Below are 20,671 nucleotides of genomic sequence, written 5' to 3'. Positions count from 1 at the left end.
AGATGGAGCTCAAAAGCTGCAGAGAGCTGCTAAAAGCCATGTTTTAGCCGTGCTTTGGGTATTTTGCTAGTGCTGGTTTCTGCCTGGAAAAGTGGTCATGCCTGCCTCCTCCTGGAAGAAGGATTTGGATTTCCTCTTGGTTGTACGTGAGCCAAGTTGCCTCTGTGCTGGCAGACCCAGCACCTTGGGTTGCTCCTGCAGTATTTCCTCACCATCCATAGTGCCTGGAGCAGCTCCTTTGGGAGAAGGTGGTTGGATTGGGAACCCAAGGAGGAAGAGGGTGTAGGAGACAGAAGTACACTGGCTTGTGGTCTCATCTGTCTGCAGTCTCGATTCCCAAATTCTCCTTGCAGAAGGACACAATATTCTACCACCCAATGCCTTCATTGCATGGCAGAGGACACTCTGGTCATCCACCCACAAAAGAACAGTGTGTCATAGAATCATAGAATCATGGAATTGCCCAGGTTGGAAGGGACCTTTCAGATCATCGAGTCCAACCATCAACGTAACTCTGACAAAAACCATCACTAAACCATATCTCTGAGCACCACGTCTACCCGTCTTTTAAATACCTCCAGGGATGGTGACTCCACCACTGCCCTGGGCAGCCTGTTCCAATGCTTAATAACCCTGTCAGTGTGAAAATTTTTCCTAATATCCATCCTAAACCTCCCCTGGCACAACTTGAGGCCGTTTCCTCTTGTCCCATCACCTGTTCCTTGGGAGAAGAGCCCGACCCCCCCTGTCTAACCCCTCCTTTCAGGCAGTTGTAGAGAGCGAGAAGGTCTCCCCTCAGCCTCCTCTTCTCCAGGCTGAACACCTCCAGCTCCCTCAGCCGCTCCTCACAAGACTTGTGCTCCAGACCCCTCACCAGCTCCGTTGCCCTTCTCTGGACGCGCTCCAGCACCTCAGTGTCTTTCTTGTGGTGAGGGGCCCAAAACTGGATGCAGCCTTTGAGGTGGGCCCTCACCAGTGCTGAGTACAAGGGGATGATCACTTCCCTAGTCCTGCTGGCCACACTGTTCCTGATACAGGCCAGGATGCTGTTGGCCTTCTTGGCCACCTGGGCACTATGCTGGCTCGTATTCAGCCAGCAGTTGACCAACACCCCCAGGTCCTTTTCTGCCAGGCAGCTCTCCAGTCCCCTCAGCAAATCCCCACCTCCCTTCACAGAGCTTTCCTCTGCCTCTGCTTTCATTGCAGGAGCTCCTCAGGAAACAAGGTCCACCCCCATGTCCCCATCCTGCGTATCTCTGTTCTCCAGGCTTTCTCTTAGGAAGCGTAAGATGGGAACACAAATATAAAATCCTATCTTTTCCAAGCATCCCTTTTATCAGATCACCCTTTTATCCACATTACATGTGTAACCTATGGAAATCTACAGATAGACCCAAATACAAAATGACATCCTCGGCTCTGTTTCCCCCACCTCTGACTCTTGGAGTTCACCAGTCCAAGAGAAATAAGTCATGCAGCGTATTCCTGGCTCTGCTCCTGTGGCCTTGGACATGCTGGAGATGTTTCTTCCAGTCAATTGAACAGTGCCAGGGCCTGCTTTCTGGCCCTGAGGCCAACTGGCACTACCTGGCTATGTCCAGGTTATGTCTTGTGTGTGAGCAACCCTCCAGCCCTCCGCCATCCCCGTCTCTCACCGGTGGGCAGCTGTGCTGTTGTCCTCACCTGGCCCTTGCAGCCTCCCTGCCAGGCAGGAGATGTCTCTGCCGTGCAACCAGGGAGTGTGTATGTCGTGCAGACAGGCAACTGTGAGCTTAAACTTTTGGAGGTAAGTATAATTTCCGGAAATAAAATCATTGGCTTTCTGCTGAGCTGGCTTCGGTGATGAAGATTGCAAGTCTTCAGCTCTTGGTGACTTCTGCTGTCTTCCGCTCCCTGACTGCCCAGCGCTCAGTAGCACAGGGCGGGGGACGATTTCAAGGAGCTCCCACAGTGATAAAAGCAGAAACTGCAGGAACGATAATAATGAAACCCCCAGAAATAAGCACTGACTGTGGTTGGCTGCAGCATTTGGCCTGTGTGGTGGTCAGGCCACATAAGGAATCCTGCAAGGGTGCTCTGCAGCAACACTGTGTGGGCTGGAAATTCCCTTTGTAAGCATCCTTAGGTGTTTCCAAAGTGAACAGGGACTGGAACAGGTTGCCCAGAGAAGCTGTGGCTGCCCCATCCCTGGAGGGGTTCAAGGCCAGGTTGGACGGGGCTTGGAGCAACCTGGTCTGGTGGGAGGTGTCCCTGCCCAGGGCAGGGGGTGGAACTAGATGGTCTTTAAGGCCCCTTCCAACCCAAACCATTCTGTGATTCTACGATCTCAGACAAGGAGGGAAGTGCATCACTAATACCTGCATCCACATTAGACCTGCAATAGTCTCTGTTGATGGCTATGGACTCCAACCTTACTAGAAGATGAAGTTGTCACTATCCACAGTGTATTCTGTGTTTCCTCGAGGCATGTTGAAAGCAGGAACCAGCAAGCTGGGCAATGCACCAGCAGTGGGCATGGCTACCACTCCCAGTGCTCTGAGTAGATGTTCCTGACCCTCCTAAAGGATCTTAGGAAAAGATCCTACAGGACCTTATCCTTTAGGATCCTCCTAAAGGATATTAGGAAAAATTTTTACACTGAAAGGGTTATCAAGCATTGGAACAGGCTGCCCAGGGAAGTGGTTCAGGCACTATCCCTGGAGGTATTTAAAAGATGGGTAGACGTGCTGAGAGATATGGTTTAGTGATGGGTTTTGTCAGAGCTAGGTTGATGGTTGGACTCAATGATCTGAAAGGTCCCTTCCAACCCAGGCAATTCTGTGATTCTATGATCTCTCATTACAGCCCCAGGAATGCAGATGGGGAAGAAATGAGGGCAAGACCAAAATGGTAACATGATAGCAGTATTACTGACATTTTTCCATAGGTATTTTTTCATAGAAAGAAAATAGTTTCTTTAAATAAATGCCCCACAAGATGAAATTGGAATTGGTGGAGGACAGCTGGGGAAGGGAAAAGATTTGGGCTCGGCTGAAGTGTTTTTCTCAGATACTTTTAGCTTTTAAATCCTTTCCCTTCGCTGTTCATTAAAACTGAGTAAAACCATGATTTCCTTCCTCTCAAAGATTGACGGGGGAGCCTGGTTCCTGCTGTGCTTAGGATAACTCCCCGGTGCCTTGTAGGAGGTGACACCAGAGTCCACAGCTGAGGACGCCGACGGGAGGGAAAAGAAAAATTGGCCTCGAACATCTGCAGAAGGCAATGTCCTGAGCCACAGTGAATTCCTCTCCAGGAACCCCACCCCATGTCAGCATCCATGGTACCCCGCAGCAGGGATTTCTAAGTGTCCCTCCTGGGGGCATTGCTAGAAAAGGAGAGAAAATCACAGCGATGACGGGGAGCTAGGGTCAGCAATGCCTGAAGTTGATCGGGGTTGCTTTATGCTTTATCTTCCAAGAAAACGGTGAGCAAAGAAGAGCCCTGGATATTTCCTTCTTGTCTAGCTTGCGTGCTCTGCTTCCTGCTGCAGCACCAGTGCTCGCCTCTGTTCTACGAACCGGAGCGGGGCACCCAGAGGATTTTCTGGTTCACTGGCAAGCCCCAAGAATTGAAAGAAAATTGACTTTGGTCTAAAAAAGAAATGAAGTTTTTGCCTTTTCGGTTTGTCAAAAAAAAAAAAAAAAAAAAAAAAAGAAAGAAAAGAAAGAAAGAAAGAAGGATTCCTTGGAGATTGGGCAAAATGTTTTCTTTCATGTCTGGGTATTTTAAATTCTTGTTTAAATAGAAGTGCGGGACAAAACAGGGAAGGCAAGAGGCTGTGAGGAGGGCTGCCTGATTCATCCAGCACGCTCCCACAGCAGTGAGGCTGGATAATTCACGGGGAACGTGCGAGAGCGGAGGAAGCCCTGCTGTTTTGGCGCGGGAGGGAGAAGCTGAAGGAGGCGGCAGGGGGTGCCCAGGCTGTGCAGAAACAACCACGGGGGCGCCTTGTGGGAGGCAGGATCCAGCCGTTGTGTTCCCTGGACGTTCCTGTTGGATTTCTTCGGCACAGAGAGATATAAATGAGCGTCAAGAAGTGCCTCGGGGCTGTTATTTAGAGTCTTGGTAACACATGTCCAACCCATGGGGAAACTCTCCAAAATTTTTCCAAATGGACAATTTCTGGGGTTTAGGACGTCTTTCCCTGACTATTTCATATATTTTCTAAGCTCTGCACTACACAAAGTTGGGCTCTTTGCTGCTGTCGGTGGCTCCAGCTCTGCTCTCACCAGTGGGTCACAGATTGTTTTCCCATTTACCGTCTTTTTCTCCTTCGGGGGACTCAGTGACACTAAGAGATGCTGTCTTGGATGAGAATGAGCAGTTGGAGGGCAGCTGGAGCAATTGGAGGGTTCTCCATGCAGCCTCCTTGGGAAGAACCTCCTTGTGACATGGATGCCATGGGCTATTTACCCCATTGCACAAATTCGTCGAGATAGTTACCCTGTTTTGGAGAAAACAGGGGCTAATGACACAAGACCGATGAATGAAAAAAACTAAGTCCTTCTGGGGACAATACTTAATTGCCAGTGGCAATTTGTGGACTCAGAAGCTGCAGCACAATTTTTAGGCTGCACCAGCCCTAGCTAGGTCCAAGCTGTTATCTGAGAAATGACAGATTGTGTCTGTCTCCTCCTTAATTCTCCAACTACTCAGCCCCAAGGAGCCTGTGCTTACAAAGTGCCTCTGCAGCACAGCACGGAGCTGCTCACAAAGCAATGGCCATTACTGTATTCCCACCTCTTATTCCTGTCCTGATCGTCACAGAATCACAGAATCCCAGACTGGCAGGGGTTGGAAGGGCCCTCTGGAGATCATCCCGTCCAACCCCCTGCCAGAGCAGGGTCACCCAGTGCAGGTGGCACAGCAACGCGTCCAGGCGGGGTTGGAATGTCTCCAGAGACGGAGACTCCCCCACCTCTCTGGGCAGCCTGTGCCAGGGCTCTGCCACCCCCACAGCAAAGAAGTTCCTCCCCATGTTGAGATGGAACTTCCTATGGTCATGTTTGTGCCCATTACCCCTTGTCCTGTCCCTGGGCACCACTGAGAAGAGCCTGGCCCCATCCTCCTGACACCCACCCTTTCAGTATTTACAAGCGTTGATAAGATCCCCCCTCAGTCGTCTTTTTTCCAGACTGAAGAGACCCAAATCCCTCAGCCTTTCTTCATAAGAGAGATGTTCCAGTCCCCTCATCATCTTGGTAGCCCTTTGCTGTCCCCTCTCCAGCAGTTCCCTGTCCTTCTTGAACCCGGGAGCCCAGAATCTTGCACCCATAAGTCAGTTAAGAGCTTTGTTCATGAAATACTGACTCCAGGATCAAGACCCTACCGTAGTCCAAACCAAACTGGACTTTAGGAGGAATTTGCTGCCTTCACATGACTCTTGTTTTGAGCAAGTAGGCTCTGAGCGCCCTACGGACAAACAGTGGGGGAAGAACGGGAGGAAACATCAACATCATGGGATACAAATGATTTAGAGAATTGGTTCCCAATGCATTGGCAGTGCAGGGAGGTGAGGGTTGGAGCTAGGACATCCCAGATGCCTGTAAGGTTACTCATAGAAATCTTCTGAAGAAATCCAAAAGTGCTTTGGAAACTGAAACCACCTCCTTTGTAGGATTATGTCTGGGCTGCTGGTTCAGATTGTCTGGTAATGAAATGATTGTCTAGTAATTCAGGTTTTCTGGTAATGAAAAACCTATGTAGGGGTCTCTGGTCCTACAAGGCAAAGATAGTGTTTGCAGTGTGCCGCACACCTTGGTGATCGTAGCTTTCAGACGGTGCTGGCTAATCTCTCAGGGAATACTGCTCAGTGGTTTTGTGGTACCTGCTGGGGTCTGCTGGCTGGTACCACAACTCGGGCAGAAGACAGGACTCAGAGCTATCATTGTGGGAATGTTTAGTGGTGGATATAGTGAACATGCAAAGCCTTGGTGATGGTCATTGCTAATACATCACCTCAGTCCAAGTGTGGGATGGACCTCTGGAGGACAGTGATGGGTCTTACAGTGGATTTCTCTCTGATACCACCCCACTGGCTCTGCTTCTGCGCAGCCCTGCAGGGTTTGAATCACACAAAGGCACAACTTCACATGAACAGACTACTAAGAAACTCACTTATGAGTCGTGTTGTGATGAGGCTGGTATGAGAAAGTGCAGTATTTGCATTTGACTATATCATGTGGAGTATTGTGTCCAGCTCTGGAGCCCTCAGCACAAGAAGGACATGGACCTGTTGGAGCAGGTCCAGAGGAGGCCACAAGGATGATCAGAGGGCTGGACCCCCTCTGCTATGAGGGCAGGTTGTTCAGCCTGGAGAAGAGAAGGTTCCGAGGAGACCTTATAGCAGCCTTCCAGTACCTGAAGGGGGCCTACAGGAAAGCTGGGGAGGGGCTGTTTGCAAGGGCAGGTAGCGATAGGACGAGGGGCAATGGTTTAAACTAGAGCAGGGCAGGGTTAGATTAGACATTAGGAAGAAGTTCTTTACAATGAGAGTGGTGAGACACTGTCCCAGGTTGCCCAGAGAGGTGGTGGAGGCCCCATCCCTGGAGACATTCAAGGCCAGGCTGGATGAGGCTCTGAGCAACCTGATCTAGTTGAAGATGTCGCTGCTTACTGCAGGGGGGTTGGACTAGATGACCTTTAAAGGTCCCTTCCAACGCAACACATTCTATGATTCTATGATTCTATTACTCTATGTCCATAAACATGAACTTATCTGGCAAGACTTACCAGATCTTTCCTATCCTCTGCACACATTTTTTTGGAAGACAACGAACTACACAGCACGCTTCAGAGTGAGAACTGGTCTTTTTTAATGAGGGGAGAAAACTCCATTTCCATCAAACAAGAAGAAACTAATGCAAACAACACTCTTTCCCTCCTCCTCACAGCACTGAAAGTCTCTGCTCTACTTCTTTTTCCTGTAAGCCAGGCAGCAGTACATCCTCCTGCAGTCTTCAGTATGCTCCTCCTTCTCTCCTTTACCACATGTCCTGGAACAATACCCACTGCAGGTCTTTTTTGACTGGCTTTTACCTGTAGAAAGAAAGAAAGACAGCTATGTCTGCATTGGCTAATTCATCATGGTCAACAGCACAGAAATCCCATCACACAGTAAACTATCTCCTTCAAACAAAACGTCTCCACCTACACTGATACTTGGGAATAGACCCTGACCACCGTCAGCCCTTGTCTCAGAAATGGTTTGAGTCCATGCTATTTGCCCAAGACCAAAACTGAGCCAGTGACAGTGCTGTTAATTAAATGGTGTGGAAAACTTAGTTCAAATGTCAAGCTGAGACCTCAGTCCTGGCACTGCTGAATTTATCGGTATCGTCACAGCCTGGGTATTTAGCTTGAGATGAACTGAATTGCTCTGACTCTACCAACTAGTGTCCAATGACCCAGTTCACATAGAGACACCCACATGGTGGAGGTCTAAACCTAGGATGGCGTGATTCTGGAGCTGAACTCGACTCCAAAGTCTCGTGAGCCGAACCCAACCAGTGCCTCAATACAAGATTCACCACCCACACCTACTTTTCTGGAAAAGTCTTTTTTTCTAACCTTAATTCCTTTATGGTTCATGATTATTATTTCTGCTCCACATAATTTGTCACCTTACCTGGGGTGGCCATCAAGGCCATTAGAAAAACAGCCAACACAACATAGATGATCCTCATGACTGGATATCGACCAAGATCACAGCAGGTCTGAGATGAAGCCTTGCAGAGAGATCTTGAACCAGTAGCTAAGAAAAAGGCTGGAGACCCTGGTATTTATAGACATTTCTTGACAAAGAGGACAGTGTTAAGGAGGAGCGTGACTTCATTCTTGTCCAAGGACACATTGTTTGCTGCTTAGTGGGATATTATGTCACTCCAACCCAGTAGCCATCTGACAATGAGACGTCCACTCTGTGCCCGTTTGTCACTGGCTCTTTGAAGGCATCTTGTGTGGCCTGTGCAAGCGTCTCTCCCTTGGGAGCTGGGCTCCTCTTAGTCTGGCTGCCAAAGCTTTTAGCACAGGCAAGTGGGACTATCAGTCCCTGGTCAGGGGAGTTGGTGTTGGCTTGTAGGAATGGTTGTGGTGGGCAGTGTTACACCAACAGGTTTGAGACCCCTTCTTCTCCCCTTCCAAAACAGAGACCTGAGAGGACTGGTACTACACTGGCCAATGCCACCATATGCATTCTGTCAAGACCTAGACCCCCTTCTAGAATCCAAAGTGCTGTGGCAATGGACATGCAATTTGTTTTAAAGTTGAAATGTTGCTCCTGAAAAAAGACTCTGGTTGTCTGAAGGTGAGGTCACCAGTCTGAGCTAATCATCTGGGGCTCAGTTCTGTTGCCTGAGCACAGACAGGATCATTTGAGACTTCTTGACATTTCCCAAGTTTCTCCTACATCAACCAAGTCCAAGAGATTTGAAAACCACATTCTACAGATAGAATAAATAGAAACTCATTTCTAGTCTCTGAGTGTTGGACTTTGGAAACATAAATGAATAGAATACAGCAAAGCACTAAGTGCAGAGATGACCAAAGAATAGTGGCAAGTAGCTTATGCCTCTATCGCCCACCTAAAGTCTCCTTCACCACAAGCTGGGAAGAAGTCCTAGCATTTACATTTGCACCAGCTTGTCATTGATGTGTTTCTTCCCTTATTTCCTTCTCCCTTGAGGAGAAGCGAAGAAATAGCTACCACAGCACTTCCAGTCCGAGAAGAAACTGAACCCGAGCAGAGACACTGTAGGTTGTGTTCCCTGGCAATGAGTGAATGTTTCAGACTGAACAATATTGGCACTGCATTACACCATTCCCTCCAGAACTGCCTGAGATCCGGCTGGGACTGTCGGCCCCGGAGAACATAAAATTTGCCAAAGCACTCGCTCCAAGTCTATCCACTCTGAGTGGGATTAATTGAGAGATGAATACACCTATATTTTTCTCATGTGAATGTCTCCTTTTGTTCTGGATGTCTGCACTCCTTTGATAGTCAATGGAGATCTACTCGATATAATCCATGGAGCTGGGAGAGTCCCTTGGTTTACTGGCCTGGACGTTGTTATTTAGGGTGAGTTGAACCACACGCTAAAATCCCTCAATACTATTGACTGGACTGACAGTTCCCAGTGACTCAGACATCTTAGGTGCATATTTGAGATGTCCCACCTGGTCTCCAGCTGAGTCTCTAGAGGGTAATGGTCTTCCATAGCTTCTATCTATCTATCTATCTATCTATCTATCTATCTATCTATCTATGACCTGCTATAGCTCCCTTATATATATATACACACCTATATATGACCTGCCAGCCACATATAGATGTCCCAAGTGCTCATTGGTACCTTAGATGGCATTAGACATCTTAATTTAGGCAACACAATCAACCACTAACATGTCTGTAAATTCTTCTGTGTAAACACCTCAGTTTAGCTCTCCCTAATCTCCATTTTAATCTCACCCAAAGAGTGCCAGGTGGACAAAGGTATGAAGTAACTGGGAACAAGGGGTCTCTTCCACTCCATCCCTCACATCCAACTTGGACAGCACGGCTCTAAGATGCTGCGCGGATCCCAGTCCCTGTGGCACCGCTGGCCAAGGCTGAGCCCATCAGCAATGGTGGTAGCGCCTCTGGGATAACATAGTTAAGAAGAGGAAAAAACAGCTGCACAACAGCAGCTGGAGAGAGGAGTGAGAAAAATGTGAAAGACACAACTCTGAGGACACCAAGGTCAGTGAAGAAGGAGGGGGAGGTGGCGCTCCGGGAGTTGGAGCAGAGATTCCCCTGCAGCCCGTGGTGAAGATCATGGTGAGGCAGGTTGTCCTCCTGCAGCCCGTGAAGGTCCACAGTGGAGCAGATATCCCCCTGCAGCCTGTGGAGGACCCCATGCCAGAGCAGGGGGATCCCTGAAGGAGGCTGTGACCCCGTGGGAAGCCCACACTGGAGCAGGTTCCTGGCAAGGCCTGTGGGCCCTTGTAGAGAGGAGCCCATGCTGGATCAGGTTTGCTGGCAGGACTTGTGACCCCACAGGGGACCCATGGTGGAACAGTCTGTTCCTGAAGAACTGCACCCCATAGAAAGGACTCACACTGGAGTGGTTCATGAAGAACTGCAGCCTGTGGGAAGGACCCACATTGGAGAAGTTTGTGGAGGACTGTCTCCCATGGGAGAGACCCCATGCTGGAGCAGGGGAAGAGCGTGAGGAGGAAGGAGCGGCAGAGACAAGGTGTGATGAACTGACTACAACCCCCATTCCCCATCCCCCTGCACCACTCGGTGGGAGGAGGGAGAGAAATCGGGAGTGTAGCTGAGCCTGGGAAGAAGGAGGCGGGATAGAGGGAGTGAGGTATTTTGATTTGTTTTCGTTTCTCGTTATCCTAACCTGACTTTTTTTTGCAATAAATTAGATTTACGTCCCCCAATTGAGTCTGTTCTGCCCGTGACGGCAATTGCTGAGTGATCTCCCTGCCCTCATCTCTACCCATGAGCCTTTTGTTATATTTTCTCCCTCTGCCCAGCTGAGGAGGGGGAGTGACAGAGGCGGCTTTTGGTGGGCACGTGGCATCCAGCCAAGGTCAGTCCACCACAGACTCTTATTCCCTGCTTATGCCCACATGCTCATTCTATACCTGTACCTTCCCGCCTAAGGCTATGTGTTAGAAAGAATTGCTTTTCTTCCTGAGAAGCCTCAAAACTTTGTTGTCTCTCCTGGCCTGGTTTAAAAGTAGGAGATTGACAATCCAGCCGTGAGAGCCTCTGAACAGTTTCTCTATGCAGAGGTGCACGACTTCTCCTGCTACAGGAGCTTACACACACCTTTGATCACCTTCATGGCACTTCTTGGTGCCTTTTTCTGCTCCGACACACCCAGTTTGAGCTAGAGAGAGCAGAAACCAAACCCTAAGTGTGGTGTTGATCTGCAAATAAGAGAGAAGCACTGAGCGGTCTTCGGACTTTGGGACAAAGAGGACATAAAATCCATCGCATGAGGTCTGTGAGGGCCTATTTGCTTCTCTGTTACCCACCTCTGGGGATTTGCTGAAATTTTCATGGAAAGAGGGCTATCTTATGCTTAGAGGAGACATTGCTGAACTACCCATATTTTTTAAGACATCTGTAGATAACCTGTAGCCTGAAAAAGCAGTAAGGAACTGAAAGATTATCATCTCTTGTCTACAGAGGGTTTTTTCAAGGGCCATAGAGAAGGCAAGAGGGAAAATGATACCTTCTTCCCAAATCCCAACCCCATAGAGCGGTGGCGGCTCTGCAGCTTGTTGTCAGTGGGTGTTCAGGCTCTTTTGGTCCTGATGAGCCTTTGGGCTGGGCTTGGAGAATCTGTTTTAACACTTTATGTGGGATCATGGGGACACAAGTAACCACACCACACACACCAGGGTTACATCTCCTTTTTTTCTCTTTTTAATGATTGAGAGGAGGGGACGACAGTTGGGTTAGACGGTAGAGAAGCCGCTCCCAAAGCCACTGCGCTGCCTCCTCTTCCCCAGAAGTTTCCTCTTCAGCTCCTATTTCCCCTTCCAGCCAGGCGGGATGCAGCAGTAGTACTTGCAGTCGGAGGAGAAGGACCACACGTCTGCCTTGTTGCAGCTGCTGGAGCAGTACCCCACCTTCGGGCAGTGCTTCCTTACCTGCCCGTAGCCTGCAAGGGGGAGACAGAGGGAGAGTGGTTGGGTCAGCGTAGGTGCCTCCTTGCCCCAAAGCAGGAAAGGACCTCAAAGAGCACAAGCCTGGGAAAGTCCTTGTGCATCCCTCTCCCGCCAGCTGGTGACTACAGGGACAGCTGGTGAAACAGGTGGTGTCTGAGAAAGAGATGCTCCCAAGGGGAGCACATTCGTTCCCCTCATGAGGGACAGCCCAAAAGCAAAGTGCAGAAAGATGCTCATCTACGCAAGTTCATAAAGACGCTCACCTGTGTGCATGTGCGTTTCCTTTTCTTGTACCTCTCCTCAAGGGAGAGGATCAGTGTTCTCAGAGCAAAACAGCAAAAACCACATCAAGCTTATCTCAAAACCTTAGCTGTCCACTCAGGTCTCTGCACTTACATCACACTTTTAAAATTTGCCCTCTTACTCAGAAATGGCTGAAAGGATGCTGCACAAGTCTTGAAATTGGATCCACAGCAGCCTTCCACCAAATATTCACCATGGTGCTTCAATGAGGGCCAACCAAAGTGCTTGGCCCAGGTGGATGAGAATTGATATCTGAAGGAAGTTTCTAATGCCTGTCTGGGAGATCTCAGCCCAAAATCCCTTTTCAACTCTTGTAAAGGGACCAGGAAGCCTCAGAGTCTCAGAAACGAGCATTAGCAGCAATAACTGTGTCACATCAGTAAGTCAAATTTGCCCAGGACTGTTCCTTGACACAGCAATCAAGTTGCACAGAAGACTCCCCTCTGGTTCTATGAAAGTCTCTGCGTTCTCAAGAGAAGTGGCCACATCCAGACTCTTGTTTAGCAATTGTCTGGCCTGGGCTCACTCCCAGACTGGACCCTGAAGTTTTAACCTCAGTTACTCCTACACAACTCCCTCTCACATAGTCCTTATTTCATTGTCCCTTGAAAGAAGTCATTAAAGTACCTGGACAGGTTATAGCAGTCACCTCAGATGGTAAGAACCATATTTTCCAGAGCTAAAGTTACTTTAAAATAATCCCAGGTAGTATCAGCTAATATACGTACGAGCTAATATCAGTTAATCGCTCTCCATCTTACCTGGGGTGGCCAGGGCGACCAGCAGGAAGACAGTGAAGACAAGGTAGAGGAACCTCATGGCTGGAGTTGAGCTGGTATCTCAGCAAGGTTGGAGAGAGGAGTCTCAGAGGGAGCTCGAAGGGAGGAGATGGCATACAGGGAGGCTGCGGCTGCTGGTTTTTATAGAGCGTTTCCCTGCAGAGCGGAGGATGCTGGGGAGACACGGGAATTCATCCAAGGACTGGTTTTGGCTGGACGTGCAGTGATGGCACGAGCACCAGGATTTCCCACGTGCGGCCAAGTGTGCTGGCAGCCACCTCCTGCCCCCAGAGCTGGTTACCCAATATCAGATACGATATCAGCACGCTGGCTTTGATGAGAGCACAAATGAATAGGGGGTGTCAATAGCAGAGTTGTCAGGGCTGGTGGGTCAGAGGGACCTGATGGAGATCTGCAGGTATAATGATGAGGGGAGAACGAGATTGGTATCGCAGGGTTTCAGGCCTTTCCCAACCTCTGGCAGAGATGCAGCTGCATGCAACAGGGCTGAATTGTGGCCACGATGCACCGATAACTCTCCCTCCATTGTCCAGACTGGTCACCGCGTGGGACCGTTGGCTTGGAAAGAACCCATGTTCCCATCGCCATTTGTGAAGGGAACCATGTCTGCAAAATAAATTTAGCAAACACCTCGTTCAATGTAGTCTCTTTTGTTGTCCCCTCTCACCCTTCTGATGGATGGGCAGGAGCACTGGGGCTGAGAGCTCCCAGGAGCCTGGATGAGCCGACCACTTGCAGACACTTTGATCATCACCTCACAAACCCTCCAGACAGATCTTGGGTTCCAAACATGAGCAGAGCTCTGCAAAGGAGCTTTTCCAACCCCAGTTCACTGGGCTGTTTAATAGCTTTATAAACAGACAGAAAAAAAGAGGCGGCTGGTGAAGGGACAGAAGCTGCTGCGGATGCAAAATTTCTGAACGCCATCAAACCTAAATCTGCAAAGGGCAGCAGAAGGATCTTCCAACACTGAGTAACAGGGCAGCAAAATGCAAAACGGTGAATTGGTGTCGGTGTAACGTTGTGAATTTGGAAAAATACATAATCTCTGTACAAATGATGGGACTGAATTACCTAAAGCCAGTTAGGAAGGAGGTTTGGGGATCCTTGAAGAGAGTGCTCTGAAAACAGCAGAAACGAGCAAAAAAAAAAAATGGAAAATTGTACATGAAGAACTTTTAAGAAAGTTATTAAGACAAAAGAAAACTGTATCAGTCTATGGGGTATTGCACGGTGATGCATGCGCTGCTCATCTCCCAGCCCCTAATGGCCTACAGTAGGGCAAGAAGAGGTTAAAAGAGAAGTGGCAAAGCCAGAGACTCATTTCCGTAAAATTAAATATCCTGGCACTCTTCAGGGCAGGAAAGAAACACTTATTGGAGGTGTACCACAGGGCTGTAAAAATTTTAGAGCCTTAAAGAAGAGAACTCTGGTTCTCCAATTTTTATAACCCAAGGAATACGTAAGATGAAATGGTAAATCACGCATTTGTTGAAAAAGTAACCCAAAAAAGTCCTCTTTCACCCTGAGCATAGCTGAAACATGGAACTTGCTGCCCCAAGTCGTTTGAAAGGTCACGTGACAAATGTATTGAAAAAACAATTTATAAATTAATGAAGCAAGTACAAAAACCAAAATTAGATATAAAACCTTCTTGAGGGAGCCACCAAACTTCAGGTTACTGGAGGCTGAGGAGTTGTTCTGAGTGAAAACATGTTCTTGGGCTCCTTCCCAGGCACTTGCTTCTGCCCAAAACAGGTTCTCCACTCTGACTTGGCTCAGCCTTACCTTCCTCTCCGTGATCTTATTTGAGTCCATAAGCTGAGCAAAAGTAAGTGTGAGGGGACTGTGGACTTCATCTGTTTCATCACCTCTGTTTTTAAGTGTTGTTCTCCGTAATTTTTTCTTTAAGACCTTCAGTGATGGTGTTTCCACACTCCGTCCACGCTATTCAATCCTTTCCGCTGCCGTACAATCCAGTCATTGCACCGTTTTCCCCATATCTCCACTAAGGACCTCTCGCTGTGACTTCTCGTTCTGGCCACCAGGAGAAGACCATTCCTTCCTGATGTATTGCCTTTTCTGGATTTGAAGACCGTCATGTTTTCCATTGTCTTTTCTTACCTGATCAACGTTATTCCACTTTCTTGCAGGTCACATCTTCTTGACCTTTTGCTGCTTTCTGAGCTCCCTTCAGCCCTTCCACTGCTCCCACCGTGTACAAAGCCGGATGGATGCACTTTCCAAGGGGTGCACAGTGCAGTGGGTACGTCCTGTGTTTTACAAACTCAGCTTTTGTTTAAACTTGTAAGACAATTGGTGCTGGTTTCCCAACACCATGACATTGCTCATTTGTGCCTACCTCTGATCCACTGCAACCCAAATTTTCCCTGCTGAAATGCCATGCAGCCAGAAACTCCTTGTTCTGTATTTTCCAGCTGATTATTCTAGTCTGTACAGATATGGTAACTCTCCCTATTACTTAACTATATTTTTTTCATTATCTCTTTAACACAAGAAGATCCACAGGAATGCTAATCCTGTCCTCTAGTGCTTTGCAGTCCCTTTCAACTTCTTATTTGTGAATTTAGTAAGCACATTCTCTAGACAACCCAGAAAATTATTGGGCAGGATAACCTGGACGCACAACAGATTTCTGATCAGATGTGGTGTGACAATGCATTACCTTAGCTTCACTTATGTATTTGCCTGCATCCTCTCTAATCAGCATCATAGTCCTTTTTGAAAGACTCCAGGCAAAATACCCAAATAGGTCTCAGATTAAATGAGTGTGATGAAAATCAGGCCAAGTGCAGGGTCCTGCACATGGATTGGGGCAACCCCTGGTATCAGTACAGGCTGCGGGATGGAGGGATGGAGAGCAGCCCTGCCGAAAAGGACTTGGGGGTATTCGGGGGTGAAAAGCTGGACATGAGCCGGCAATGTGAGCTGGCAGCTCAGGGGCGGCTGCATCCCCAGCAGCGTGGGCAGCAGGGCGAGGGGGGGATTCTGCCCCTCTGCTGCGCTTGGGGGAGACCCCCCTGCAGTGCTGCCTCCAGCGCTGGGGCCTCGGCACAGGAGAGACACGGAGCTGTTGGAGCGGGGCCAGAGGAGGCCCCGGAGATGCTGGGAGGGCTGGAGCCCCTCTGCTGGGAGGACAGGCTGAGAGAGCTGGGGGGGTTCAGCCTGGAGAAGAGAAGGCTCCGCGGAGACCTTCCAGCCCCTGCCAGTCCCTCAAGGGGCTCCAGGAAAGCTGGGGAGGGACTCTGGAGCAGGGAGGGGAGCTGTGGGACGAGGGGCAATGGTCTTAAACTGAAAGAGTGGAGATTTAGATGAGATATTGTGAAGAAATTCTTTGGTGTGAGGGTGGTGAGCCCCTTGCCCAGGTTGCCCAGAGCAGCTGTGGCTGCCCCATCCCTGGAAGTATTCCAGGTTGGGTTGGACTGTGCTCTGAGCAACCTGATCTAGTTGAAGATGTCCCTGCTCATTGCAGGGGGGTTGGACTAGATGGCTTTTGAAGGTCCCTTCCAACCCAAACCATTCTATAATTCTATGAAAATGTTGCAGAATTTGCACTTTTGGGGGAGATCCTTGAGGAACCTCACTGCCAGCGCACTGGTCAGGGATGAATGCACCCTGAAAACTACTCCCCATGATGGACTTGATGCCTCAGTATTGTCCATTGTGTCCGTGCCTTGCAGACAGTGTCCAGAGCTTATCAGAAAGGCACTCAGACTTAATTCCTGCCCCTCTGGGGATCAGCTCTGCTCTCGGCAGCCCCGGCTGGCGCTGGCTCGAGCAGAGCCGTGCCTGGTGGCTCCATGCGTGCTGGCAGCAGAGTCCTGGCAGCCGGATCTGGAGGAGGGGGAATTGCTCCCTTGTGTCCGGGTCAGTGAAAGCGGCCGGCGAGCGGCGAGGAGAAGCCCACTGGAGCATGGACCTGGCTGCCAGGTGCCTTTGTGAGTGGGACCAGCGGGTCGGGGTGACATTGCACACGCCGGCAAGCAAACAACGTCTCTTTGGAGATGGGTTTGCTCAAGTTTCTCCTCCTGCTGTGCCGCTTGTGGCAGGAGTCCCTTTATAAAACCCAGGGCCTCCAAGATCCCCCACCGTGGCCCTCTCAGACCTGCTTTGCTCCCCGTGTGCTGAGATCTCCGCTGGCCTCCAGGCATGAGGGTGCTCTGCGTGGTCTTTGCTGTGCTCCTGCTTTTCTCCTTGGCCACCCCAGGTAAGACAGCAACACTTGGTGGGGAGAAAGGGGGGCTGACCCCAAGGCTGGGAGTTGGAGTGCCTGTCCCCTCTCCAGCCTTTGTGCCTTGTGGTGGAGAGAGGTGGATCATCTCACCCAGCTTTGGCAGTGGAGCTCAGCTACCTGCAGCTGGCTCTGGCTCACGATTTACCCAACGTAGCTCACACAACCAATTTGGGATGAGATGAATGCTGCACTGCAAATGCCTGTCTCTCGTGCCCATGCAAAGGGATCCTTGTAAGCTGCAGTACTGACAAACTTAGACAGAAGACCTTTAAGAGTCCAAGAGTCCCCCAGCTAAATGGGGACAGAAAGAAAGCATGGGTCCCATCCTATGTGGGTTTGAAACTGAAGGTAACCTGCAAGGAGATAACTTGTGGGTCTCTGCTCTCCTGTGGTGTCTGATGTTTCCTCTTATAACCCATCTCTCTCTCCCTCCCATTGCAGGGTACGGGCAGGCCAAGGGCGCTTGTGGTGGGTACTGTTCCTACCTGTGTGCCAAAAGGGACGAGTGGACTTTCAACCAGTCCTGCGGGAAGATGTACTGCTGCATCCCCCCACCCAAAAAGGGAAAATGATCGTGGAGGAGTCCACCCGGGGAGGAAGAGCAGCACTGGTGGTGGGGCTCCCAGCGTTGTATTCACGGTGCGACAGAGACGGTGTTCACTGCTTTGAAGTAAAGACGGGCAGACGTGATTTCTGTGTGCTGTGTGGTTTATTCACCCCCCCGGCAGGGCAGTGCCAGGACCTACCTGGGCCGTGATCATGACACACCTCTAACAGCCCTGGACATTTCTGACAGCCCCAGACCCGTGACACTCAAGTGACACACTGGAAAAGGCTTTGGGATATTCCCATTGCTTCAAAGCAGGCTGGGAGAAGACTGCTTAACGTTGGGTCTCCCTTCACAGAATCATAGAATCATTCAGGTTGGAAAAGACCCTTGGGATCATCGAGTCCAACCATCATCTCCACTCTACAAATTCTCTCTTACACCACATCCCTTAACACCACATCTAAATGAGTCTTAAACACATGCAGGGATGGTGACTCCACCACCTCCCTGGGCAGCCTATTCCAGTGTCTGACCACTCTTTCTGTGAAGAATTTTTTCCTAACTTCTCCACAAGTTGAACCCCAGTTTACTTTTAGGGGACACAACAGCTCCCAGAGCCCCATCAGTCCCATTCAACCCCTGCACTGGGGGCCTCAGTCCTATTGCGGGGGTAGAAACCAGAGGCAAACAGCCACCGCCTTCCCCTTGTGCCCCAAAATCCCCCTCCTGGGGTGCCTTTAGAGCATCCTCACCCCAGTGCAGCCACTCAGGTTTCCTGGTTCTGTGGCTGTCCTGGACACCCTTGCACAGAGCAGGTGACTTTTTCAATGTTGCCCGTGACCAGATTACTATATTAACTGTGACCCTTTGGGGGTCACCATTAATGGAAGAAAAGACAAGGAAAATCTCAGTGGCCCCTCCACTGTGTGATACACCGTTCACTCCAGGCTTTCTGCAGGGGGACAGGGAGCGATCTGGTGTTGGGTGGCTCAGAGAACCCTGGCAAAGGGCAGCCAGACAAGCCCCAGGAGCAATATTAGAGGCGAGATGTTTGTGTCAAAAAGGATCAACTCCCTGACTGGCGCATGGAACAAAAAACAGTCCTGTTTCCCTGAAACCCCCAAGGAAAAAGAATGTTTCCATCCATGGGGACTTTTAAACCCAGAAAAAGGCTACTACACTGGTATTTGTCAGACTGAAGGATGCTGCAAGAGAAGAGAGGAGATATAGGCCTCTCCCTTACTTAAAGTTTGCTTAATTTCTGCAGGGCAAGGTCTGTGTCTCCTCTCTTCTGCAGCATCCTCTGTGGTCAGCACAGTTCTTGGCACTACAACCAGTACATGGAGTTGCGGGGAGAGTAATTTTTTCCTAAGGCTAATTTCTCTATTTGTTCAAAACTCCTCCCATTGCCAGGGCAGTTCGAACACATGGTGTCTGCAGACGTGTCCCTGCTGACAACCAGAGAGGCGAATCCACCCTTTGTGTCTGTATGTCCTACCTAAGCTGCTCCAAGGGGCTCGCTACCAACCACGGGGGTCCAAATTACTGTGTACCGGGCAATTGTGGGGCAAAAAAAACCCAAAACCTAGTGAGCAGCCTTACGATCCTGTATTTTATCCTTAGGACATAGGATAAATGTGAAATGTCATAACTTTAAAAACCTCTATCAGTTTAAAGACTGACCAGGGATACAGGAATCCAAAGCTGTGGGATTTCTTATGATATTTTTCTTGATAAGAGGAATGAGTCTCCGTGCAAACTAGGTGCATGATGTGAGATACTGAGAGTGAGGGGGTTAAACATCTTGTCTACAGAGGCTGAGATCAGGCAGGGAGAGGCAGCAGGTAAATGTCACACTTGATACAGGATGGCCCATCAAGAGCCACAGACTGCTGTCTGGGAAGCAGTGATTCATCAAGCTTCACCTGACCCCAGACAACAGGATATGAAAGAGGGAAAATTCACCTGAAACAGCCATGTGCAGGTGAGAAGACTTCACAGACACGCAGGGTTGAAAGTCTGACAAAATAATAAAAATGGCGAAAGGAAACAGCGAGCAGAAAAAAAAAAAAAAGAAAAAAAAAAAGCCTTTTGCCATTTCTTTCACATTTTTCCCCAAGACAAAAATAAGAATGGTGTGAGGAGAGTGAAAAGAAAAGCCATGTGAAAGCAAACGAACTGCAAAATGGGTTTTTGAAGTGGTGCCTCTCGCTCTGCTGCATCTCCAGCATTCAGAATGTTTTTTGCACCTACAGAAAGTTTCTAAACCCAGTAGTTTATTTTGAACTTCTGTTGTTGGAGAATGACATTTCCCTCCTATTACTGCCCCTGTCTTCTGCAGACGTGCAACCTCCTGAGGCACCTTCTTGGGGAGCAGAGGGACCCTCCAACTGCACTGAACAACGGGTGGAAGGTGTGAGTCCTGTTTTGGGGGTTTCAGGCTGGAATTTGACATGGGTGTAATGCAAGGAGAGGGAGGAGACAGGCTTCCTTCATCTTCAGATCCCACCTCTTTATGGGCAGAAGGTTGGACCTGGCATCCCCAAGAGGAACCCAGCGCACCCTGCAGTAGAGAACCTCTCAACACACAAAAAACAGGGTTTTTTTTCTCCTAAAGAAGAGGCAGAAGGAAATTGCCTGGCCTCTTTTGCCCAAGTGCCCTGAATGCTAACCCTGCATTTCTCAGTGGCAGAAGTTGCACGTGTTGCAATTGGGGGGTTCATCCCTCCACTGATGTCAGGAGCAGGGAAGGCAGTCGGGACACAGCTCAGCTGCACAGAACGCTTAGCATTTCATACACATGCACTTTGGGCTTATATTAAATATGTTTTTCTCTTTTTCACCTCTTTCAGAACAGCAGGGCGGCCATTTAACTTTTCCACAGTAAAAGGCACTTAAAGTATCAAGAAACTCTGTTCTACCTGTCCTGAGAGCCAGAAAATGTCCAAAACCTCACTGGGCCACTCTTCTCCTCTTGCAATGGCAGAGCACCCTGCAGGTGCTATGGGTTCCTCTTCGGAAGAAGCGAGCGAGGAGCGGGGAGCGAGGGACACC

The 20,671-nt window shown here is 49.4% G+C and overlaps 2 protein-coding genes across 2 annotated transcripts; one reads left to right on the top strand and one right to left on the bottom strand.

The window, feature by feature from the left end:
- Positions 1 to 11,568: 11,568 nt before the first annotated feature.
- LOC128907967 (cygnin-like) lies at positions 11,569 to 12,831 on the bottom strand. Its single transcript, XM_054197421.1, has 2 exons — positions 12,774 to 12,831; positions 11,569 to 11,702 (listed from the first exon to the last, which is right to left on the bottom strand). Exons 1-2 carry the CDS (start codon positions 12,829 to 12,831, stop codon positions 11,569 to 11,571), a joined length of 192 nt encoding a protein of 63 aa, XP_054053396.1.
- A 4,151-nt stretch (positions 12,832 to 16,982) lies between these two features.
- On the top strand, positions 16,983 to 17,639 carry LOC128907968 (small basic protein 1-like). The gene is made up of 2 exons (XM_054197423.1): positions 16,983 to 17,040; positions 17,509 to 17,639. Exons 1-2 carry the CDS (start codon positions 16,983 to 16,985, stop codon positions 17,637 to 17,639), a joined length of 189 nt encoding a protein of 62 aa, XP_054053398.1.
- The last annotated feature ends 3,032 nt before the right edge of the window (positions 17,640 to 20,671 follow it).

Source organism: Rissa tridactyla, chromosome 3, assembly GCF_028500815.1.
Source record: "Rissa tridactyla isolate bRisTri1 chromosome 3, bRisTri1.patW.cur.20221130, whole genome shotgun sequence".
Classification (NCBI taxonomy): Eukaryota; Metazoa; Chordata; class Aves; order Charadriiformes; family Laridae; genus Rissa; species Rissa tridactyla.
Note: the sequence above shows the minus strand (reverse complement) of the source record. Positions and strands in the feature narration are given on the sequence as shown.